The sequence below is a fragment of the Salvelinus sp. IW2-2015 genome, linkage group LG4q.1:29 (genome assembly GCF_002910315.2).
Source record: "Salvelinus sp. IW2-2015 linkage group LG4q.1:29, ASM291031v2, whole genome shotgun sequence".
Lineage (NCBI taxonomy): Eukaryota > Metazoa > Chordata > Actinopteri > Salmoniformes > Salmonidae > Salvelinus > Salvelinus sp. IW2-2015.
In genome coordinates this window covers 76,978,371-77,004,085 of record NC_036842.1, presented here as the reverse complement: position 1 = coordinate 77,004,085, position 25,715 = coordinate 76,978,371, and the positions used below count along the sequence as shown (strand labels likewise).

The window sequence follows — 25,715 nt, the reverse complement described above, 5'->3', positions numbered from 1 at the left end:
TAGATGGAGTTCTACCTTCAGACGTGTGAAATGGTTCAAAATGGAAACACTAGGGCTGCTGAATCAAGTGCACCTATTGCCAACAGCGCAACAAATAAWWWWWWWAAAATAGGAACGCAAGGCTTTGTTGTTTTTTTACAGAAATGTTTGGTGATCAACTAGGAATGCCTTGGAGATCGACCAGTCTATTGCGATGGACCGGTTGGTGACCAGTGTTATATACTGCATTCTAGTCATGGCTAATCCTATATAACTACTGCTGTACATACCTTTTCTATTTATATAGTGTCCAAACGGTTCATTATATGTATATACATTTATATTCCGGTCTATGAGAGTGCTCGGTGTGATATATCTAAATGATTGATAGGTATTACTGCACTGTTTGAGCCAGAAACACAAGCATTTCGCTGCACCTGCAAAAACATCTGCAAATCTGTGCACGCGAACAATAAACTGAGTTGATTTTAGTGTGTTTGCTCAAAGCACTGCTAATTCCTTGGTCAGATCACACACGTTTTAGTGCTTAAGGTGAAGACAGATCCAGCCCTTGCTTTCATGCCTGACATGACATGGTTGGAAAGCTCCTTTAACGAACAGTGTGTGTGTGATGATGTTTCAGGCCTCTGTGATTGTATCCCAGCCGGCGCCAGCCGAGCAGGCAGCAGGACCGACAACACTTGTCCCTCAGTCTGTGGAGAGGTAAGGCATCACATCATCTCTCCACAACAGCCCTAGACCTAGCTCACACCAGAACGCCTTTTCTGCTACTCAATATGTTCTATTAAAAATACATATTTATATGGAACGGCCCTGTGTTCATCGTGATGTCCTCCTAGTAATTGCAAAATGTATCTCTGTCCCTCCTCTCTCTCCCTCTCCCCCCTCCTCTCTCTCCCTCTCCCCCCTCCTCTCTCTCTCCCAGTTGCCTGTCAGACGCAGCGTCAGGTCTGAGTGACGGCTATGAAGGGGCGTCGGGTGGTAGACACGAGGGGCGCTCCATGATCAAGCGGCACCAGCGGCGCTCCGTACGCAGCCGCTCTCGGCATGATAAGACCGCCAAGGCCAAGCTCAACGTCCTCAATGTAAGAGTCACTTTCACCTCAACTCCCACATTCTCCCACTATCTCCTCGGCCCCCTTTGTTGGCCATATTTCCATTAACTTTCTCAACATACCCAGGTTTTCCCGAAATACTGGTTGGAGGATTCCAACATTTCTGCTTATTCCCTACTAACACTGGGAAACTTCCAACCGGGATTCCAGGAAAACCTGTGAATTCTGGGGAAATTGCAGGATTACTACAACCCTATGTTGACTTTTCATCCTCTTTCTGTCTATACAGATGTCCAGTTGTACACTGAACAAAAATATCATATTAATAAAAGATCCCCGAAATGTTCCATACGCACAAAAAAAAGCTTGTTTCTCTCAAATGTTGTGTACAAATTTGTTTACACCCCTGTTAGTGAGCATTTCTCTTTTGTCAAGATAATCCATCCACCTGACAGGTTTGGCATATCAAGAAGCTGATTAAACAGCATGATCATTACACAGGTGCACCTTGTGCTGGGGACAACGAAAGGCCAAAATGGGCAGTTTTGTSACACAACACAATGCCACAGATGTCTCAAGTACGCCCAATCGGCCTCACAACCGCACACTATGTGCATGGCGTCGTGTGGGCGAGCGGTGTGCTGATGTCAACGTTGTGAACAGAGTGCCCTGTGGTGGTGGGGTTATGGTATGGACAGGCATAAGCTATGGACAACGAGTACAGTTGCATTTTATCGATGGCAATTTGAATGCAGAGATACCGTGAYGAGATCCTGAGACCCATTGTCATGCCACTCATCTGCTGCCATCACCTCATGTTTCAGCATGATAATGCACGGCCCAGTTCCCGCTAATATCCAGCGACTTCGCACAGCCATTGAAGAGGAGTGGGACAGCATTCCACTGGCCACAATCAACAGCCTGCTCAACTCTATGCCAAGGAGATGTTGTGCTGCATGAGGCAATTGGTGGTCACATCAGATACTGACTGGTTTTCTGATTCACTCCCCTACTTAACAAAAAGTTTACTAAAGGACGCATCTCTGTATTCCCAGTCATGTGAAAGCCATTGATTAGGGCCTCATGCATTTATTTACATTGACTGATTTCCTTATATGAACTAACTCAGTCAAATATTTGAAATTGTTACATGTACATTTCAGTTGGTGTCATCTGACACACCAAATAAAATGTTGTTTTTCACATGCCCCCAAATACAACCGGTGTAGACCTTACCATGAAATGCTTACTTACAAGCTCTTAACCATGCCATTTTTTAAAAATAAATTAAAGTAACAACGAGGCWATATACAGGGTGTACAGATACCGAGTGAATGTGCGGGCGTACAGGTTAGTCGAGGTAATATGTATGTAGGTAGGGGTAAAGTGACTATGACTAGATAATAAACATTGAGTAGCAGCAGTGTAAAAAGTTGTTACGAAGCCTTTTGGACCTAGACGTGGCGCTCTGGTACCTCTTGCCGTGCAGTAGCAGAGAGATGACTTGGGTGGCTGGAAGCTGGTCCCATGTAGCTCAGTTTGTAGAGCATGGTGCTTGCAGCGCCAGGGTTGTGGGTTCGATTAAAATGTATGCACTCACTACTGTAAGTCGCTCTGGATAAGAGCGTCTGCTAAATGACAAATGTAAAATGTGGCTGGAGTCTTTGACACCGCCTAGTATAGAGGTCCTGGATGGCAGGAAGAATGAACTAATCTTTGTGTGTCTGTTTCAGATCTCCAACCTGGGAGACCGGGTGGCAGAGTGCCAGCTGGAGACCCACAACAGGAAGATGGTGACCTTTAAGTTTGACCTGGACGGAGATAACCCAGAGGAGATTGCACAGATCATGGTAATGATAGTAAAAACACAAGCACCGATTTGGATTGTATTGAATCTCCATCAAATGTTCCCTAAGGCTCTGTAGTCAAAAGTAAAGGAATTTGATATTTTATTTTGGTAACTCCACAGATCTGTGGATTGAAATGGGCACGATTTGTGGGTATTGTAGTTCAATATCTGTCCTTCTCTCAGGTGCTGAGTGAGTTTATCCTGGAGAGCGAACGTGAGTCGTTCATCGAGCAGGTTCGTGAAGTCATYGAAATGGCGGACGATAGAGAGGGCATGAAGGAAGGCTACGCTCAACCACCCTTTACACAGGTAACATACTCAAACAACACGTCATCCTTCACGTACCCACCCACTAACTCCTTGGCAGCCTTTAGTTGACATGGTGTTGTCCTTCTCTCTCCACAGATTGTGGTAGATGACCCCTCGCAGCAGCCTGACATGCCCACTCATCTGCCTGGTAAACATGCACCTACACATTACTATCTCTACTGAAAGATGATTGTCTGAGCTCCACCTCCTCACCCCTTRACCCCTCACCTTTAACCCATTGCCCCCCAGGTGTTCCTCCCAGCGTTGCAGCTCAGGTAGTCCACTCTGCAGGCCGGAGGTTCATTGTCAGCCCTGTCCCAGAGTCCCGTCTGAGGGAGCAATTCTTCGGCCCTCCATCTGCTAACACCTCRTTTGGGGATGAGCCCCCTCAAGGTGAGAGGGACTGGAATCTGTGGGCCATAGAGTGCAACTCGAACTCTCATAGGATGTTAGAACGCTGTGTTCCAAACATGTGCCCCTCTTCCATCTCTGGAATATTTGAGAACTCTAAAACATGTTCCTTGATGCATATACCAGTATGTTTGAAGTCATGATGATAAACTGTACACTTACAACAAGTAATTTATGTAAGTGACTCTGTGTTCCTCCCTTCAACCCCAGGGAGTCTGGGCCTGTCCCTGTCTGCCCCCTCAGGCCACCTCCAGCAGGCCTTCACTGAGATGAGGCAGCCGCATGGGGAGAGACCAGCCACCATGGGTCACCCAGCCGAGCCAGACACCAGCATAGTCCCCTCCTCCTTGCGCCCAGCCTCCCCTCTCTCCCACCATCACCAAACCTTGGCTCCCCCAGAGGCTACAGTCCCCACCAACACCAGCTTCTCCACCCTGCCTCCTGTCTCAGTCATCCCCTCTGGGTCCTCCACTYTTCCCCCCTCCACATGCCAAGTTGCCACCGGGAGGGTGTCTCCAACCCCAGTTCCAGCCCCTGCATCTGCTACCACTGATCCCACCCCACACCCCCAGCCTGGCTACCAAGCTGCCCCCTCTCAGCCTACCCCTGCCCAAATCACATCCCCTCCTCCAGCTGCTCCCCAGGCCACCCCGGCCCCTGTCCCCCCAGCTGCTACCCCCCAGCTGGGAAGCAGCTCTGCCCCTTTCCCCCCTGTCTCTGGAGCTCCACCCAGTAACTCTGGGACTGTGACCAGCTCAGAGCAGCACCCTGCAGCTGACCTTGTTCCTATTCCGTCCTCTCAGCCTATCCCTGAGTCCATACCTGTCACTCAGCCCACCTCCTCCCAGTCCCAGCCTATCCCTGCCTCTGTCCCTGTGGCACAGTCTGCAATGGCTCCCACCCAACTTCCACCCTCTACCCTGCCCTCCCAACCGTCCCAGCCAGGGGACCCAGATGGGGTAGAGTCCCAGTCCAAGGTCCCTGGTATAGATGACATACATGCCCTGGATAAGAAGCTGCGCTCCCTCTTTAAGGACACATCCTCTGCGGACACTGGCAACACTGAGACCTCCCCCTCCACAGGGACCATCTCCCCTCCCCCCGGGGCGGCCCTGGTGCCCCCCTCCAACCTGTCTCTCACCGCCGGGGGACAGGGAGCTCAGGGCCCCACCGCGACCCCAGGACAGGGCCTCACACCAGGGGGACATGCACAGACACCTCCAACCAAGCCTGGTCAAGCCACCAGTGCACAGGTACAATGGACGGAACTGTCTTTGTCTAGTGACTGAGAAGATACAGTATTTTTACTAAATGCTTTTCCCCTCTACTCTTTCCTCAGTTGTAACTTGGGTTTGATTTTCTCCCACCTCGATGATAATGAAATCTTCCTGTGTGTCTGTGTCAGGTGTATCCTGTTGGCTCCGAGCAGGCAGGCACCCCTACCTCCGAGCAACTGCCTCCATTCCCAGGACCAAACCAGGTTAGTTCTTTTCACAACTTGTTCCTCTGAGAAGTTGTAAGTTGTGTGAGTTTTGTAGGTGTGTGGAATAGGTGATTATTTACTGTTGTTAGGTATGCGTTGTGATAGTAGTGGTGAGTTATTTTAAGTGGTACTTTCTGAGTGAGTTGTGTTGGTATGTTTGTTACTGACATGTCTTGTTTGTGTCCAGTCCCAGCAGCCTGTGGGTTTTCTGGATGGCCAGCTAAGGAGAGCTCTGAGCCCAGGGAGCAGTGAGGCAGCCTTGCCCTCCACAAGGGTCGTTAAACTGGGACGCTTCCAAGTCTCCGTTGCAGCAGACGCTAGCACCGGCAGCACTCCTGACCCCTCCAACATTGCCTCCTCTTCCTCTCTCACCCCATCCTCCTCATCCTCCTCTTCCTCCTCCTCCTCTTCCTCCCTCTCCAGCCCGGAAAACACCCTCCACCGCTCCTCCYCCCTCCTTTCCAAAGGGGTCCGGAGAGGAGATTCCGTAGATGCGCTCTCTTCTGTCCCAACACAGCCCACCACCATCGGACGCTTCCAGGTGTCTACTAGTGCCAGCACTGGCCCCAGCCCTAATTCTGTCTCAAAGGTGGGCCGTTTTTCAGTGATGCCAGCCGCAGTGAATCCCACGGCACCTCCGGGGTCTAGCCCCTCCCATCAGAACGGCCCTTCCTCTTCGACCTCTGACCTCCGTAGCTCCGCCCCCAGCGTGAACAGTGGTTCATTTAACCATTACATGACCAGCGACAACGAGGACGACTCAGGGCCTGAGGACGAGGCCTTCCAGAGCGAAGTCAGCTGCCTCCGAGAGAAGTATGTTACCTTCACTCCTCCCATATTTAACCTGTTTGCTGTTTTGGGCTATATTTCTCTTATATTTGTTTATCTCAATGGGATCACTTGCATAAGTAAAGGATAAAAGGAGAGTGGTGACTGTTGTACTGGATTTTATGTTATAATTAGGGATGTGATGGTCATGGAATTTTGGATGACGGTAATTGGCCAGCCAAATGACCGAGGCCTCTGTAATAACTGTTAGAATAGCAAATAAATACGCAGTTTGCTCCAACAACTTGCTTGTTTCAGCAAGGAGCAACAAAGTTTAATCACATTGTTAAGAGTCCATGTTACAACAGAAACTGACTCAACTGCATGAATGCCGTCCCGTCTTTAGTCAGCTGTTCCTTGTAACAACAACAAAAAATAAACAGTTATGAGTCATTTTATTTTTATGACGATCTTCATCCATAACCTCCGGTTACGCAGTAATTGTGCCAGCACTAGTTACAACCCTGCCCTCTCCTCCCCTCCACAGACATATGATAGAGATCCAAACCCTCCACTCACGGCAGAAGGAGGAAATAGATGCTCTGTTCACCAGGCTGGGTAAACCTCCTCCTTCAGCTGTCCTCTCCCCCGCWATGGCCGGGGGCCGACGTAGGCCCAAGACCAAGGCCAGCAAATCAGCCCGCAGCAGCGCCCAGGCCAGCCCCCAGCACTCGGGTAACCAGAGTTATGATTGGTCTGTCTGTGCACTGCTGAATGAAAATTTACATGACTGCAAGCAACAACTAATTAGTCGATATTGAAGGGTAGAGGCTGCTAGATTAGGATGTGTAAATGTAATGTGATCCGTTTCTCTCCTCTCAACTCTCTGGTTGGTGTGTGTGTTTAGGAGCCCCAGTCACAGGCCAGATCCCCCCAGCGTCCCCACCTAAGCAGACGTCTCCCCCCACTGCAGCGGTCTCTGAGTCAGACAGCCGGACTTCCACCATGGGTAAGCACACAGAGCTGTTTTCCTATTGTCTATGCGCCATCACTACAGGTTTTAAAAAGGGAAAACCTAAGCAATATTCCTCAAATCAAGAGATAACTCTCCAGAAATGAGTTGGCTTCCCAGGTTGAACTTGTCCCTGTGTTCCTTCCAGGAGTGAGTGGGACCAGTTCAGACAGTGGAGTGAACACCAGCCAGTCTCAGCCATCAGGCCCTAACATAGCGCCGGCCCTAACACAGAACCGAAAGGGCACGTTCACAGACGACCTGCACCAGCTTGTTGACAACTGGGCCCGAGATGCCATCAGCCTCTCCCAGGGCAAGAAAGGACCTAAGGGGACAGCCCAGGGACCCGGACATGACGTAAGGCCACACTTCTCAGTCTAAAGACCAGTGTATCTCATAGTTTTTAGCTCTATTTTACATAATTTTTGCCCTTTTTTCTCAATTGTAGTTTTGAACGTGTTATGTGCTAATGTAACTAAACTGAGCTGCAACTTCCCCTTGTCTTTCCCTCTTATGGCCCCTCCCTAACTACAGATCCCTCTACATATCCCTCCACAAGCAAACATGAGCCGAAAGTTTTCTGCCCCCGGCCACCTGTGCCCCACCCTCCCGTCTACCACCCTGGCAGGTGCCCACCTCCCCATTACCACTAACCCCTCCAACCCACTCTGCCAGCGTCAGGGCTCTCTAGGCCCCCCTCCCCAGGGATTTGGCTATGGCACAGCCCCCTATAGCGCCCCCCAGTGGGCAGGACCCTGTCAGGTGGGTCTCCTGGCCCAGTACCAGGCCCCTTCCGCAGCCTCAGCTCCCCTTCAGCAGGCCTTCCACATGGGAGCCACCCAGAAACCTGTTAGCAACCCTGGAGGTCCCAACCTGAGGCCCACATAGCCCAGTCTGCAGCCCTGGACCTGGGTTAGTAAGGCTGGGCTGATGGGAACTGAGGGCAGGGAGGAAGAGAGCCATAGGAGGACAACTACTATCTGACGTTCTGTTTCACTAATTGGTGAGGTGAAATAAAGAGGATGCAGTGAAAATGGAGGAGAGGAGGCTGTGGTTCAGTCCTGTCAGACAGAGAGCGATGTCTGTCAGTTGGAGGGAGAGTGCAATACATACCCACAGCACACAATCACACCTTCACCCTTACCAGGGCCCAGTCTTTTCTGCCAATGGCTGTGGAAGCAGGCTGTGATTGACATTTGGGTTTGTCCAATGAAAGCTATGGACCCAAGGGCACAACTGGCAACGGCCAAATACATCTGTTGAAAGCACCATTGTGATCTCATCATTCCCTTAAACAGGAGGGTAGGGAGGGGGAACTCTTAATCACTTCTTGACTGTAACTGGCCTTAAGCTTACCTAGGACAGAGTTAGCAGATGGAGAGAACCCCCACAAACACATACACATGCGCCTCCTAGCACTACTGTCATTGGCTGAGATTGAGGCGTTGAATGGTATGAGAAACTGATTAATTGTGGGTAACAAGTTTGTATAATGAAAGGAGAGCAAGATATGTAGAGAAGCAAGGAGGTGGAATGAGAGAAAGATGGTGAATGGAAGTTGGTTAGGTACGGTTATAGTGGATAGTGTTTGGCTAGTGTTACTCATTTGATCGCCATGCAGTAATAGCAATGTGAGGAAAGGAGTGAGTCCCCTGTGTAAGAGTGGCCTTAAACCCCCAAACACATACACATTGTCTTTGTATATAGAGATATTTCTTGTCCTAAGTTATGGTTATATCTGTCCCTCTGAGCTGGTCTGATGTGATGTTCTGCCTGACTGGGTGTGTTAGTTTCTTATGAGACCATCACCTAATGTTAGTGTGAGCTAAGTAACAGACCTGTCTGTAGATAGTTTATTAATACCTACTTCACCTGTCTTGTCCAGGCTTTGGATTTACCCTGAAGTGACTGTATCCATGAGTGATTTAGGTTTACGCCTTAGCGTCTGGTTAGGCTCAGTGGTTTGAGTTGTTGGCTTCAGCTACTGTGATCATTTGGTTTTCAACCTTAGCTACTGTGTCAGTCAGTTGTCTCACACCTCACCACCTGGTGTACTGTAGTCACTCTGGTAAGCAAGGCCATGGTCCTTGGTACAGTTCTGTTAGAAAGGCATTACATTCTTGAGGCATAGGGTTATCTCGCGAGTGAACGGTGCATGGTGTTCACACACAGACCTCTACRCAATGTCAACAAAAATGTATTTAACCTTATTTCCAATTGTCATCTTTCAGAATCATGACAAATTGTCTGGGGTTTCTGTGGCTTGTTTTATGTGTATATTTTAAATAAAAATACAAAAGATGTTCTTTATCGACCTGTTCAGCGATCAGATTTTGATGTTTCACAGTAATTATTAAAGGTTGTTAAACAACATGTAGTTAAAGGAATATAAAAGTGCAATTGCAGGGTTATTATTAGTATTATAATCTGTCACACAGGGGAGTAGTTATGTGCTTCTTCTGCTCTTATCATACACCACCCTGTAACTTTATCTTGTTTTACAGTGTGTGTGTGTATATATATATACATTTATGTGTGTATATATACATATGTGTATACATACATATATATATATATATTTGTGTGTGTGTCTATATATATCTTATGTCTGTATATATATATATATATATATATATATATATATATATATATATATATATATATATATATATATATATATATATTATGTGTGTATTATATATATATATATATACACATGTGTGTATATATATATATATATATATATATACACACATATGTGTGTGTATATATATATATATATATGTATGTGTATATATATATATATATATATATGTGTGTGTGTCTATATATATATTTTATATGTATATATATATATATATTATGTGTGTATAATATATATATATATATACATATACACACGTGTGTGTATATATATATATATATACAGACACACGTGTGTGTATATATATATATATATATATATGTATGTGTGTATATATGTATATATATATATATATACACACACACACGTGTGTCTGTGTATATATATATATATAGACATATATATGTATACACACATACATGTATATATGTGTTTATACACACACAGTAAATGTTTCATATTAAATTATGCTTTCACATAATGCTCATCATAGAGTACTATGTGTCTTGCTGTAACCCACCCCCACACAGTAACAGTAAAAACTTGCAGAACTCTTTAGTGCCTTGCATTCTCACTACTGAGAGAAATTCCACCATAATCACCTAGCCCTGCGGTTCTGATGGCTTAAAGTCCAGTGACTGAAAGACCTGTTTTTATTACCAACCAATGAGATCCATCAGAAACGTCCTCAGACATCAGTAAATGTCTCATGTGGAGGTTAAGAGGAAGTTTAACATACATAAACAAGTCAGTGTCAGAAGAGGCAGGTGACAGTCGTATACCAACACAAGACTGACTAATTGAATGCAGAGCACACAGGGTTGTATGAAGATAAGTTATTTTCTGTCGTCACCAACGGTATTTGTCTTTGTGTGTAAGCTGTGTATCCTATATTGGTTGTCGAAGGTAGATTTGGGTAAGATTTGTCTGTTAGGTTTTCTGAATGAATGTAATCATTACAGTATTGCATAGCAGCACTTATTTTAAGAAARGGAGAACTAAACCGTTTTTTCCCCTCATTGGTACCATTCTCTTGCTTCTTTGCCACCTCGCATTCCCCTCACTACAGTGCCCTTCTCACCTACCCAGTCCTGGATTGAACAACTACTTTCACTTCTCTAGAGAATATTAAATGACTACATTGCAGAATATGTTATGTTTGAAGTTCTATAGGAACAGAGGGGGAATGGAGATGTTTGCATGCTGAGGATGGGTGTTACTGACTTCAGAAAGTGTTTTTGATATTTGGAAAACCGAGATCCTGCTTTTTTTTTTTTTTTATCTTTGCCTTGCTGTAAGTGAGTCCACACAAAGTGCCGATCTTTAATTGCCATTCACCGCTGTCACAGGCACATCTTTCAGTTGTCAATGTATCTATGTGTTTCCTGAATTCTGCATGCTAACTGGTTTTAAACCTTGGGCTTACTTACAACACAACCCACTGTACAGCACATGCTCACACATAAGCTACTAGTCATCCTATTAACAGTAAATATGTTATTTATCCTCAAGTGGTTAAAAGATTATCCCGGCAAAATGACATATCACTAAGTTATTTAATGTTGTACCCTTGGATTCCTGTCCTCTCTGGCTCTTGTGACCAGTCTACTCTATGGTTTTGTGTATGTTTTTTCACATTGTACAAAATGTAAAAAAAGATAAATAAAAATAGAACTGATCATTATGAGTGTCATCTTTTACATGCACCAAGTAGACCTAGTGTATGCTTATTTCTGCCAGTGGCGGCTCCTCAGAGGAAGGGGAAGACCATCCTCAGTGATTTTTATTTTTTATGTTTAAAAAGTTATCCTTGTGATTATATTTAGTATAGTCTTATCCATGTCCCCAAATATTTGATTAAAACACAATTTTGCAATGGTCTACAGTAGCCTCAACAGCACTTTGTAGGGTAGCACCATGATGTCGCTGGAGAACAGCTAGCTCCTTCTGGGTACATTGACTTCAATACAAAACCTAGGAGGCTCATGGTTCTCACCCACTTCCATAGACTTATGCAGTAATTATGACAACTTACGGAGGATGCCCTCCAACCTATCAGAGCTCTTGCAGCATGAACTGACATGTCCACTTAATCAAAGGATCAGAGAATGAATACTGCTACAGCTAGCTAGCACTGCATAAAATGTGGGAAGTAGTTGACTCAAAGAGAAAGACAACAGTTTTGAACAAATTAATATCTTCCAAAAGAGGAGAAATTGAGTTTCACTTAGCTAGAAAATGCAGCTAGCTAGTTTAGCCTACTCAAACACCCTGCTCAGAGGGATTCTAATTTAGCGAGCTTAGGTAAGCTTTTGGTTTTACTAATTTATTGCCACCGAGGCCCACTGGTGTAAACGCTAAACTGCTTATTGACTACTCTAACGTTACATGATTGTAGCGGGTTTATTCATGCGTTAGTTCTATTAGCCATGTTGACTATGACGTTACTTTAGCTAATATGGTGACAATGATGTAGGCTGTGTGTAGCGGTTATATGGTTTGTCATGGAAAGATTTTTTCTCTCACATACAGCCTGTGTTGTGCATTGAAGTCCACAAGCGAAGGGACAGCGCATAAACGCAATGTGGCCGCGTTTACACATAGAGGTATATTCATTCTGCCGAAAAACTTTTCTTAAACGGGAACAAAAATGGGATAAACATACTGAATTTGTCCAATAGAAACTCGTTTGCAACTGTTGGGCTAATGATTACACTCTATATCAGTTAGACGCAGGCAAGAGTGTGCACGGTGGTATTGAATGTCCCTGTCTGTCCATGTGTCAGCTCAAAAATGTATCTCGACCTGTGTACACCTACGTTGTAAACTTTCATTCATAGGCTAGGTTGTAGCAACCTCATGATGGGTATTGGGAAAATTTGAGTATCATGTAGTACCCTAACCCTATTGCTGTTACATTGAACATCAATGAGTCATCCAATATGCTGTAATAGAAATACAGCCATGCTCATTAAAAATATATATAATCCKCCCTCATCATTAACGGCACGGACCGTCACTTATTTCTGCCAATGAGGTTGGTGTGTGTGGCCAGGGTACTGGACCTGTATGTAACATTGAGAAGGAATGTAATGTTCTTTGAATTCAGATATGTGATCAAAACATTTCAAATCAGAACAGAGGGTTACTAGTAGATACACATGCAAATATTTATTTGCATTTAGTAGCAACAAGAGATTCTATATACTCAACATATGAATTAAAATACCAAAATTAAAATGATTTGTTGTTCAAATGGATTTTAGGTGACAGTGAAACAGCTCTTTCTCATGTGTAGACCTTGTGTTTCTTCAGGAACTGTCCTTGTCTGTATGGACTGAAGGGCTCACCTGTGACAGGAGAAGGGAATTAATAACAATCTAGAAAATACTGTACCAATAACAATGTTTCTCAAATTCATTAAATGGAGKCTCCTTTACATTGCTAGAATACCTGATTCAGGTAATCAAGGTGTTAATGATTAGATGAATCCGATCTGTTAACGCAGGTCAGGAACAAAAGCCTGCACACCCAGTAGTTTTCCAGGAGCAGGGTTAACACTGTTTTAAAGCAGATCATTCATTACCCAGTCCAGTCTCACCTGCCCTGTCTGATGTCCTGGTGCTGGTTGTGATTTTGGGGGCTGTCCTGGGGTTGGTGCCACCCAAGCTCTCGGCTGTGTGGTGGGGGTTCGTGGGTCGTGCTCCCCTTATGGTCATTMTACACCCTAAATTCTATTATCTCATTCCCTTCTCTTTTTTGACCTGCACTGTTGGAGCATGGATCATTAGAATTGCACTGTACTCGTACCTTGCGATTGCATCTGTGACTAATAAACGAATCTAGTTTAGCTAGCTAACAGTAAATATAGCGTAATGGCTAGCAGATGTTTTGGCATTCATTTGCCGATGGAAAAGGAGCTAGCTATGAGGTGAAGCTTTACTACTCGACACAAACGTTGAAAAGTTCATAAATGTTCCGTAAATTACATTTGAGTTTAGCTAGCGAGTGAATTCTAGCTACAAATATTATTTGCATTTCCCGCTTGCCCCTGGTTCGTAGTTTGAGTGACGTGTCTCCTCGAAATTGACCCTGGTCACGCCCTTCGCTTTGTTCATTKGTCGTAAGCGGGTTCAGTGGGTTTGTATTTTCAAGAATATTAGATCTGCGCATTTATTGCGCAGTGATGAACTAAACGAATCAGCATCATAACTCCAGATGTAATTTTGTCAATCACATACCATAGCCGTATATGTGAAAAACAAATAACAACCTCGAAAAAATATTTGTAATCACCGTTTCTCTACCTCAATTGTGCCAGGACGTGCCCTGATTGACTGCACTGACGCTCGCCACGATCATGTCATGATGTTCGTGTCATGATGATGTGACAGATGGCAGAGAGCATAGACCCCCACTGTGTTGAAACTGGGTGATATTGGGGTCAATGCTGGGTATAGAGCAACATGTTTCTAAACTCCATTAGACAAGCGTTTATGGGGAGATAGTGGTAATATTCTAAATGTTAATTACACATCACATCTAGGCTACATCTGTCCAAAAGATGTAGCCTTATAGCCCAGTGCCCCACAAAAGCTATTTCATGAAGAAATTTGTGAAGTGCCTCTTTTATTTCAAAAATAAAATCTTGCAGTGCCTCTTTGGCCTGAGCTCTGTGTGTGTGTGTGTGTGTGTGTGTGTGTGTGTGTGTGTGTGTGTGTGTGTGTGTGTGTGTGWGAGAGAGAGAGAGAGAGAGAGAGAGAGAGAGAGAGAGAGAGAGAGAGAGAGAGATAGATAGATAGATAGATAGATAGATAGATAATGTGAGTGCCAGCGATCATTTTCAAGTTTAACAGTTCAAACACCCGGCCCCTCTCTAATGCCACTACTGTAAAACCACAGAACTCACTGGATCTGACTGTTCAGTTCTGTTCTACACTGTTATAATAATTTTGTTCACAAACATTGTTATGGAGATAGACCAACACCTGAACATCCTAAACACCAATCATGAGCCTGCAGAAAAAAATATATATTTTACTTAAATTTACGAAGTACCCTCCCYGTAGAAATAAAGTAGTAGCCTAGGCTAGTACTATAATTTATACTAGCCTAATTATCCTAATAGTAATAGTAGGCCTATAAAACAGCAATTCCATGGTCCTATAGTGTGCACAAATAAGTTTATTTTAGTCCCGGTTCGCCACTTTCTCTTTGGTTCATTTACTTACTTTAATCTTTAAAAAAATCACTCCCTCAACACTATTGCCTGTAACTGTGTAAGTTACACATTGCAACTAGACAAAATTATGTTAGTAGTCTAATTCCAAACTAGTCAGCTCTCCAAACATTGAAGTGCATTTGGAAAGTATTCAGACACCTTGACTTTTTCCACATTTGTTACATTACGCCTTATTCTAAAATGGATTAAACCGTTTTTCCCCTCATCAATGTACACACAATACCCCATAATGACAAAGCAAAAACATTTTTGCAAATGTATATAAAACAAATAAAAAAATTACATTTATATAAGTATTCAGACCCTTTACTCAGTACTTTGTTGAAGCACCTTTGTCAGTGATTACAACCTGGAGTCTTGGGTATGAAGCTACAAGCTTGGCACACCTGTATTTGGGGAGTTTCTCCCATTGTTCTCTGCAGATCCTCTCAAAATCTGTCAGGTTGGATGGGGAGAGTCGCTGCACAGCTATTTTAAGGTCTCTTCAGAGTTGTTCGATCGGGTTCAAGTCCGGGCTCTGGCTGGACCACTCAAAGACATTCAGAGACTTGTCCCGAAACCTCTCCTGAATTGTCTTGGCTGTGTGCTTAGGGTCGTTGTTCTGTTGGAAGGTGAACCTTCGCCCCAGTCTAAGGTCCTGAATGCTCTGGAGCACGTTTTCATCAAGTATCTCTCTGTACTTTGCTCGTTCATCTTTCCCTTGATTCTGACTAGTCTCCCAGTCCCTGCCACTGAAAAACATCCCCACAGTATGATGCTGCCACCACATGCTTCACCGTAGGGATGATGCCAGGTTTCCTCCAGATGTGACGCTTGGCATTCAGACCAAAGAGTTCGATCTTGGTTTCAACAGACCAGAGAATCCATTTTCTCATGGTCTGAGAGTCTTTAGGGGCCTTTTGGCAAACTCCAATTGGGCTGTCATGTGCCTTTTACTGAGGAGTGGCTTCCATCTGGCCACTCCACCGTAAAGGCCTGATTGGTGGAGTGCTGCAGAGATGGGTGTCATTCTGGAAGATTCTCCCATCTCCACAGAGGAACTCTGAAGCTCTGTCAGAGTGACCATTGTGTTCTTGGTTACCTCCCTGACCAAGGCCCTTCTCCCTCGATTGCTCAGTTTGGTCAGGCGGCCAGCTCTAGGAAGAGTCTTGGTGGTTCCAAACTTCTTCCATTTAAGAATGATGGACACCACTGTATTCTTTGGAACCTTCAATGCTGAAGAAATGTTTTGGAACCCTTCCCCAGATCTGTGCCTCGACACAAACCTGTCTCGTAGCTCTACGGACAATTTCTTCGACCTCATGGCTTGGTTTTTGCTCTGACATGCACTGTCAACTGTGAGACATTGTATAGACAGGTGTGTGCCTTTCCAAATTATGTCCAATCAATTGAAATTACCACAGGTGAATCCAATCAAGCTGGAAAAACATCTCAAGGATGATCAATGGAAACAGGATTCATCTGAGCTCAATTTCGAGTCTCATAGCAAATAGTCTGAATAATTATGTAAATAAGGTATTTATGTTTTTTGACTTTTTATAAATTTGCTAAAATTTATAAAACCTGTTGTCGCTTTGTCATATTGGGCTATTTTGTGTAGATTGCCGAGGAAAAGTTTTTATTTAATCCATTTTAGAATAAGGCTGTATCGTAACTAAATGTGGAAAAAGTCCAATCAAATCAAATGTTATTGGTCACATACACGTGATTAGCAGATGTTATTGCGGGTGTAGCGAAATGCTTGTGTGTCTAGCTCCGACAGTGCAGTAATATCAAACAATTAATATCTAACAATTTACACAACATATACCAAATACGCACAAATCTAAGGGGTCTTGCACTGTACGTAGGCTATGAGATGACAAAGTGTGTAGTTTAACAATAAATTATAGAAGAGTTTTGAAGGGGAAATGCAGTCAAAAACAAGATTTTTCCTGTGTTTTATATATATTTCCACAATGAAAATTCTGAAAATGCATATTTAGTGTAAGAGCTTTTTGAAAAGACCACCCGATATTTCAGCTTGAGCGGCTTGGTTGGGTTTTGGGCCAAATAAGTTAATAAACCAATAACAAAGAGACTTTGCCATTCTCTCTGCCAATAACAGCTAATTTTCAGGTTACATATCCCTCCCATTAGGCTCCTCCAATTAGGTCCCTTTCTCAGACCACTCCCTGACAGTCATAGCAAAATTCTTGCTTGATAAATTGTATTTGCTAAGTTATTTTTGTGACAGTCATAGCAAAATTCTTGCTTGATAAATTGTATTTGCTCAGTTATTTTTGTTAATTTCTGATCATTTTAATTGAAAACAATCACAGTAAGGCACTTTATTGTTACCCAGAAATGATTTGATATTGAGATAAAAACGGCTGCATTGGACCTTTAAATATAAGCATATAGGCCTAAACTTGCCGTGCTTGAATGAGAACGTTTATCTCATCCACCCTACAACACCAGACACCAATACGCGCGTACACGCTCACAGACGCAAAACACGCACGGCGTCTGGTACAGTGGCTTGCATCTCGTCAAAACAACACGGGGGCGAGCATGCATGCTCCTGGAATGACTCCCGCAGGATAGGTCGCTGGCGCATCGCACAACTGCACCAAAATGCCTGTTTGGTCAGTGCAGACTAAAAAATCAACAATGATATAGACTGGGTTTTATTGCAGATAGGCTATACAGTTCATCAATGCTATATCCACCTCATTCTATTATAAGCAACACGATCAGGAGAAGGAACGGTGAGTAGCGTGCGGTGGATGTGTGTGTACAGTCAGTGAACTTTACTGTATGGGTAGGATATTTATGGTCGATTTTTTAAAGGTATGTGTGTCTGTTGATTGAGCAAGGTAAGATGGCCTACATTCGCATTGTTTACATGGGTTTGTTTGTTTGCATATTCTGTAGCGCACATGTTAAAGTTGCCTACTTCACGTGTAATGTAAGCTACGTCCCTCCCTATGACATGGACATCGTGTTCTATGGGGATACATTTCCTTTGTGTAGGCAAGCCTGTAGCCTGCGCATCAACAATTGTATAACACATATGTATAGAGCAAGGATATTATTCTGTAGCCTAAGGGGTTCTCATAAATTAATGAAGTAAATGCCTTCGTTTGCAAATGAAAGATATCGATCTGTGGATTATGGAAGGGAAGGAACCTCAGCCGCTCCGCAAGAACAAAAGCATAATAACCAGACTGGCGTGGCTTGCGGGGCAGACAGTCCGAATGGAGTGTGTGTGTGGATTCTCTCCTCCTGCTATTATTACTATTTCTTAGATGTCATCCAAACATTGTAATCTCCAGTCACAATAAGCATATGCAAATAGGGCATATATGTTTTGTTAGTTGAATGAATTACATTTCTTTTTTAAATTGGGTTGTAGGTTCCTATTCAATTGTAACACACTAGGAACTACTTTAGAGTTACTATGTATGATGTGCATACAGTCTATTTAGGTTTGAAATGAGACTGGTTTCTARAGCAATGTTATCTAGTAAGGCAAAGGATAACATTCAATATCTACTGAAGGAAGAATACTGCAAGGACGCAGGGGTATGCATTTTAAATGGAAGTTTATCTATAATTGAAAACATTTGTTTTTTCATTATCTTTTTTCATGTTCAAGATCAATACACAACACCAGAGTATCACAACTGCAATGACCATTCATTCATAACAATACAGTTTTATCCAATAAGTTAATCAAAAATAATAAACTGGGTACCCAATAAAAATGTAAGTCAGTGCCCTCAATTGTCTCAGTTCAGTTCCTACCACAATGTACCAGTCAAATATCTCTCTCTAGAGAGAAGAGGCGACGATAATGATGATTGTAGAAGCTATTGACGACAAGCCTCTTTAGATGGCAAAGTAGATTGTAGAAGATGGCAGGTGGTGCTGGTGACGTAGAATCAAAAGGAGGGGGTACAAAACCAGTTAGGATTCTCTGTTCACAAACATCAATGGAAAATATATCTCAATTCCCTTCTGGTTTAGCACACTGATATCCTTGAGCACTTGATTCTTCTTTAGTTGAAAATACACTAAGAATACCAAATATTATGAACGTCTTCATAATATTGTGTTGCACCCTCCTTTTTGCCCTCAGGACGGCTTCAATTCGTCGGGGCATGGACTCTACAAGGTGTCGAAAGCATTCCACAGGGATGCTGGCACATGTTGACTTCAATGCTTCCCACAGCTGTGTCAAGTTGGCTGGATGTCCTTTTGGTGGTGGACCATTCTTGATACACACGGGAAACTGTTGAGCGTGAAAAACCTAGCAATGTTGCAGTTCTTGACACAAACTGGTGCGCCTGGCACATACTACCATACCCCATTCAAAGGCACTTACATGTTTTGTCTTGCCCATCTGAATGGCACACATACACAATCCATGTCTCAATTGTCTCAAGGCTTAAAAATCCTTCTTTAACCTGGCTCCTCCCCTTCATCTACACTGATTTAAGTTGATTTAACAAGTGACATCAATAAGGGATCATAGCTTTCACCTGTCAGTCTATGTCATGGAAAGAGCAGGTGTTATTAATCTTTTGTATACTCAGTGTAAATACTTTACAACTTTTTTTCTACGTTTAAGTTCAGTTATCAACTTTCAATATTTCTAATTTTCTTCTAAGTTTCTTTCGGCTTCACAGTTCGTCGGCACTCTCTACAAAGTAAGGTGGAAAGAGAGCGAGATCAACAAACTCTCAACCCATACAATTAGTGTAAAGAAGTTAGTGACTGTCAAAATTAGCATGGGCTACACAATCATTACTAAATTACTATGTTTTTTTAGAAACCTTATGACACCAGCATTACAAATTGTAACAGCCCCATGTCCCAATATCCTTCGTATAGAGTAGACATTGAAGCCTGGTTATTGTGGAGCATTAGACTTGTTTAAAAGAGGGAAATTCATCTGTAATTCATCTCTAGTCTCAGATACATCCACTGTATTACCTGTTTTATATTCAAGACAACTCTTTATTGATAGCCTACTCTTAGTTTAATTAACAGTGTGCCTAGATTGTATTTTTCCCAATGACCAGCTGTTGGCGCCCTATTATTGCAACCTGGACTCAGTAGTAGATGTAACATAGTAAACATATATGCAGGAAGCTCCAATTAGTATGATATCAAATAAAATTGTATTTGTCACATACGCAGAATACAACAGGTATAGACTTTACCGTGAAATACTTACTTACGAGCCCTTTCCAAACAATCCAGAGTTAAAAAGTGAAAAAAATTCACAAAAATAAAAAAGGAAATAGTAACACAATAAAATAACAATAACACGACTATATACAAGGAGCACCGGTATAGAATCAATGTGCAGGGGTGTGAGGTAGTTGAGGTAATTGCGGCAATATGTACATGTAGGTAGGGGTAAAAGTGACTAGGCAATCAGGATAGATAATAAACACAGCAGCAGCGTATGTGAAGAGTGTGAAAGTGTGTCTATGTGTGAGTGTGTGTGTGGTGTCAATGTGTGTGTGTGTGTGTGTGTGTGTGTGTGTGTGTGATATGTGTGAGTGTGTGGGTAGAGTCCAGTGAGTGTGCATAGAGCCAGCCAAGCAGTTGCCATACCAAGCGGTGATGCAGCCAGTCACAATTCTCTCAATGGTGCTGCTGTAGAACATTTTGAGGATCTGAGGGCCCATGCCAAATCTTTTTAGCCTCCTGAGGGGGAAGAGGCATTGTCGTGCAATCTTCACGACTGTTGGTGTGTTTGGACCATGATAGGTCCTTAGTGATGTGGACACAAAGGAGCTCTCGACCCACTCCACTGCAGCCCCTTTGATGTGAATGGGGGCATGCTCTGCCCTTCATTTCCGGTAGTCTATGATCAGCTCCTTTGTCTAGCTGATTATTATTATTTTATTATTTTTTCACCTTTATTTAACCAGGTAGACTAGTTGAGAACAAGTTCTCATTTACAACTGCRACCTGGCCAAGATAAAGCAAAGCAGTGCGACACAAACAACAGCACAGAGTTACACATGGAATAAACAAGYGTACAGTCAATAACACAATAGAAAAAAAAGAGAGTCTATATACAGTGTGTGCAAATGGATTGAGGAGGTAAGGCAATAAATAGGCCATAGTAGCGAAGTAATTACAGGTTAGCAAATTAACACCGGAGTGATAGATGAGCAGATGATGATGTGCAAGTAGAAATACTGGTGTGCAAAAGAGCAGTAAAGTAAATAAAAACAATATGGGGATGAGGTAGGTAGATTGGGTGGGCTATTTACAGATGGGGTATGTACAGCTGCAGCGATCGGTTAGCTGCTCAGATAGCTGATGTTTAAAGTTAGGGAGAGAAATATAAGTCTCCAGCTTCAGCGATTTTTGCAATTCGTTCCATTCATTGGCAGCAGAGAACTGGAAGGAAAGGCTGCTGAAGGAGGTGTTGGCTTTGGGGACGACCAGTGAGATATACCTGCTGGAGCGTGTGCTACGGGTGGGTGTTGTTATCGTGACCAGTGAGCTGAGWTAAGGCGGAGCTTTACCTAGCATAGACTTATAGATGACCTGGAGCCAGTGGGTCTCGCRACRAATATGTAGCGAGGGCCAGCCGACTAGAGCATACAGGTCGCAGTGGTGGGTGGTATAAGGGGCTTTGGTGACAAAACGGATGGCACTGTGATAGACTGCATCCAGTTTGCTGAGTAGAGTATTGGAAGCTATTTTGTAAATGACATCGCCGAAGTCGAGGATCGGTTGGATAGTCAGTTTTACGAGGGTATGTTTTGCGGCGTGAGTGAAGGAGGCTTTGTTGGGAAATAGGAAGCCAATTCTAGATTTAGATTTAGTTTTTTGGGATTGGAGATGTTTAATATGAGTCTGGAAGGAGAGTTTACAGTCTAGCCAGACACCTAGGTATTTGTAGTTGTCCACATATTCTAAGTCAGAACCGTCTAGAGTAGTGATGCTAGTCGGCGTGCGGGTGCGGGCAACGAACGGTTGAAGAGCATGCATTTGGTTTTACTAGCGTTTATGAGCAGTTGGAGGCCACGGAAGGAGTGTTGTATGGCATTGAAGCTCGTTTGGAGGTTTGTTAGCACAGTGTCCAAAGAAGGGCCAGATGTATACAGAATGATGTCTTCTGCGTAGAGGTGGATCAGAGAATCACCAGCAGCAAGAGCAACATCATTGATATATACAGAGAAAAGAGTCGGCCCGAGAATTGAGCCCTGTGGCACCCCCATAGAGACTGCCAGAGGTCCGGGACAACAGGCCCTCCGATTTGACACACTGAACTCTATCTGAGAAGTAGTTGGTGAACCAGGCAAGGCAGTCATTTGAGAAACCAAGGCTATTGAGTCTGCCGATAAGAATGCAGTGATTGACAGAGTCGAAAGCCTTGGCCAGATCGATGAAGAGGGCTGCACAGTACTGTCTTTTATCGATGGCGGTTATGATATCGTTTTGTACCTTGAGCGTGGCTGAGGTGCACCCGTGAGCAGCTCGGAAACCAGATTGCACAGCGGAGAAGGTACGGTGGGTTACGAAATGGTCAGTGATCTGTTTATTAACTTGGCTTTCGAAGACTTTAGAAAGGCAGGGCAGGATGGATATAGGTCTATAACAGTTTGGCTCTAGAGGGAGAGGTTGTTGTCCTGGCACCACATTGCCAGGTCTCTGACATCCTCCCTATAGGCTGTCTCATCGTTGGAGTCGTTTGGAGTCGTGCACAGCCACGCAGTCGTGGGTCAACAGGGAGTACAGGAGGGGACTAAGCATGCAYCCCTGAGGGCCCACTGTGTTGAGGGTCAGCGTGGCAGATGTGTTGTTGCCTACTCTCACTACCTGGGTGCAGCCATCAGGAAGTCCAGGATCCAGTTGAAGAGGGAGGTGTTCAGTCCCAGGTTCCTTAGCTTAGTGATGAGCTTGGAGGGCACTATGGTGTTGAACACTGAGCTGTGGTCAATGAACAGCATTCTCACAGGTGTTCCTTTTGTCCAGGTGGGAAAGGGCGGCGTGGAGTGCAACAGAGATCCATCTGTTGGGGCGGTATGTGAATTGGAGTTGGTCCAGGGTGTCTGGGATGATGGTGTTGATGTGAGGCATGACCAGCCTTTCATGGCTACAGATGTGAGTACCCTGATAGTGCACCGATAGTCATTTAGACAGGTTACTATGGTGGTCTGCTTGAAACGTGTAGGTATTATAGACTGGGTCAAGGAGAGGTTGACAATGTCAGTGAAGACACTTGCCATCTGGTCAGCACATGCTCAGAGTAAACGTCCTGGTAATAAGTATTGCCCTTGTGAATGTTAACCTGTTTAATGGTCTCACTCATATAGGCTATGGAGGGTGTGATCACACAGTCGTCTGGAACAGCTGGGGCTCTCATACATGGTTCAGTGTTGCTAGCCTTGAAGCGAGCGTAGAAGGCATTTAGCTCGTCTGGTAGGCTCACGCCACTGGGAAGCTGGGTTTCCTTTTCGCTTTTTCCTTAAATGCGTACTTCGGGATTTTGTCATTTAAGCCCTTTATCTACTTCCCCACAGTCAGATGAACTCATGAATACCATTTTTATGTCTCAGCGTGCAGTTTGAAGGAAATTGCCAACTAGCGCTAGCGTAATTAAATTATTGGAAGTCTATGGGTATATGCTAGCATACTGCCCTCCCAAGCAAAAAGGCAGTAACTGCTAATTTGGTCGAACATGAGTTAATGTAATTTTTGTTACATTAAATGCATGCTTAATCATRTGGACAAGTATCCTGCCTCTATTGTATTGTGTTTGGAAGAAAATGGTGGTCGTATTAGCAGTAACTGCAAAAAGTTACTGTGAAAGGGAGGTAAATGGCAGTTTTACCTTCGTTTCAACCTGCCCTTGGCTGCAGTTACTGCATTTTACCATGGTTTCATATAATTTTATTCTGATAGTGATGCAATCGAACCTGTATGACACTGACTGACAGCTACACACATATACATTGGTAATCTAGGGATACAACACCATGGCACAGCATTCCCAGGGGAAAATGATGGTTGTACTTGCTCTGAAACGCCGACATCCAGACACTGGTAAGAACTAGCTAGCTAAGTAGATCTGAGATCAAAATTAATTAGCTAGCTAACTAGCTAGCGTGCATAGACTAACAATGCTACCTGCTCTCATAAGAGGAGATCTGCAATTGATACTAACTTCAATCTATTAGCCATATAATGAAGTATATTCTGAAATTTCATCTGATGGTTTCTTTGAATCAGTACACCATACACACGATTTCTAGCCAGTGACAGCCACCTAGCTAAAACTTACGCGCCCTACCAAAACGTCAAAACCTAGCTAGCTAGCATTAGCATGAAGTAATAGATTTGTGCTACATGCTCCCATAAGAGACGATCAGCAGTTTATACTAGCTTAAATCTATTACACCTAGAATTAGTATAATCCCTATAGTTGTATTCTGACATTCCATGGGTTATTTGAATCAGTAACATTACACCACACACACAATCTCTAGCCAGCTGAYGGTCAGTTGGACGTGCACCCCATACTGAATTGTCAAAACCCACGCACACTCGTTTTCCGGATGAGCACACACAGCATTGCTAGCTCATTATTAATATATCTACTCACATGTTCAGGGTTTCTGGTTTTCTTTTATATTCCAGTATTGCTTGACTGTCCCGGTCAGGAAAGTTAAAATCCCAAATTGTAACCATCCCTTTTGTTGGTGGCATATGTAATTAGTACCAATGTGTGCCAAATGTGTGCTCAGTGTGTCTGCTTCAGTGCCATCATTACATGAATGGGGAAAAAACAGTTTTGCATGACTTCCACCAATCCTTGTGGTCTAGATGATTGGCATCTATGCGGATCAAAGTTGCCATGTAAGGGTGTATTAGGACAGTACAACCATGTCAATACTAGGTTTTATTCCTGTCAATGTCCATCCATGCAATTTGTTTGTATTTTTATTTGTAAACAACTGAGTTATATGACAGTGAAAATTATTATGATAATGTTTGCACAAGATAAAATCAACATTGATTATATCCTATATTATAGAATAACCGAAAAGGATTATGATCATATGTTTGCACACCAGAAAATGTCAGTATTGATTATTATCATCCATGACAGAATAGAATCATTAGGATGCATGTCCCTGATTATTTGCTCTGTTTATTTCAGTTGAGTTTGAGGGCCACATTCCAACAAAGATTCCTGATCTACCCCCTTTAACTGAAGTCACAGTGTCAACACTATTTGAAGAAATAGAGAACCAGTGGGTGGTCTCTGACTCTTTAGACATCAGTCTATCAGATGAGAAATCAATTGCCAATGATGATGATGAAGATTATCATCCACCTTCAGAGTTGGATGTTCCAGCACAAGTGGCAGCTGAGCCCCTGGACACAACTCCAGAACACCTATCAAACAAGAAATCCAAGATTCCACCAATGGGTAAGCCATGTGGTCCCAAATGCAAGAGGCAATGTACTCAGAATATTTCAGAGGGTAGGCAAAAGGTAATATGGGAAAAGTATTAGGAGATGAAGTATAAGGAGAAGAGGCCATGGATCTTTCACATGGTGGCACAGCAATCTAAGAAAAATATCACTGTTGGCGGGACAGTTGGTTTAGAAGATGGTTTCTGTACCATCTTCCAAACCAGAGCGGTTCTGCACAACAGGTGTGCAAAGGGTTTTTTCTGACAACATTGTGCTTGCCACCCCAAAAATGACAGGCTGATTGTCACGATGATGGGCAAGTCAATCACCACCAAACTGATTCCACCAAAGGATCATAGGGGAAAGAAAGCTTCAGCGAGCAAATTGAACATGAATCCAATCCTGCAACACATTGAGTCCTTCCATCCCCAAATCAGCCACTACAGACGAGAGCATGCCCCTCTACCTCCCTAGTGACGTTMATTTTCGGTTCATGCATAAT

The 25,715-nt window shown here is 43.5% G+C and overlaps 2 protein-coding genes across 3 annotated transcripts in view; both read left to right on the top strand.

The window, feature by feature from the left end:
- The window catches only part of LOC111962570 (serine/threonine-protein kinase WNK1), a 56,799-nt gene extending 47,294 nt beyond the window's left edge, over nucleotides 1-9,505 (top strand). For both annotated transcript variants that reach the window (XM_070443126.1, XM_023985729.3), the window contains 13 exons: nucleotides 623-702; nucleotides 926-1,085; nucleotides 2,789-2,905; nucleotides 3,088-3,213; nucleotides 3,310-3,361; nucleotides 3,463-3,606; nucleotides 3,835-4,877; nucleotides 5,030-5,104; nucleotides 5,295-5,920; nucleotides 6,423-6,610; nucleotides 6,783-6,884; nucleotides 7,036-7,244; nucleotides 7,422-9,505. In XM_070443126.1, coding sequence (XP_070299227.1) covers nucleotides 623-702; nucleotides 926-1,085; nucleotides 2,789-2,905; nucleotides 3,088-3,213; nucleotides 3,310-3,361; nucleotides 3,463-3,606; nucleotides 3,835-4,877; nucleotides 5,030-5,104; nucleotides 5,295-5,920; nucleotides 6,423-6,610; nucleotides 6,783-6,884; nucleotides 7,036-7,244; nucleotides 7,422-7,775 — 3,276 coding nt within the window. In that variant the 3' untranslated portion in view covers nucleotides 7,776-9,505. The remainder of the gene's footprint in view (nucleotides 1-622; nucleotides 703-925; nucleotides 1,086-2,788; nucleotides 2,906-3,087; nucleotides 3,214-3,309; nucleotides 3,362-3,462; nucleotides 3,607-3,834; nucleotides 4,878-5,029; nucleotides 5,105-5,294; nucleotides 5,921-6,422; nucleotides 6,611-6,782; nucleotides 6,885-7,035; nucleotides 7,245-7,421) is intronic.
- Nucleotides 9,506-17,302: 7,797 nt separating this feature from the next.
- LOC111962569 (proline-rich protein 5) overlaps nucleotides 17,303-25,715 on the top strand; it is a 58,402-nt gene continuing 49,989 nt past the window's right edge. The window contains 2 exon segments of the mRNA XM_070443128.1: nucleotides 17,303-17,523; nucleotides 22,766-22,894. Of these exon segments, the coding sequence (XP_070299229.1) occupies nucleotides 22,883-22,894 (12 nt within the window). The 5' untranslated portion in view covers nucleotides 17,303-17,523; nucleotides 22,766-22,882.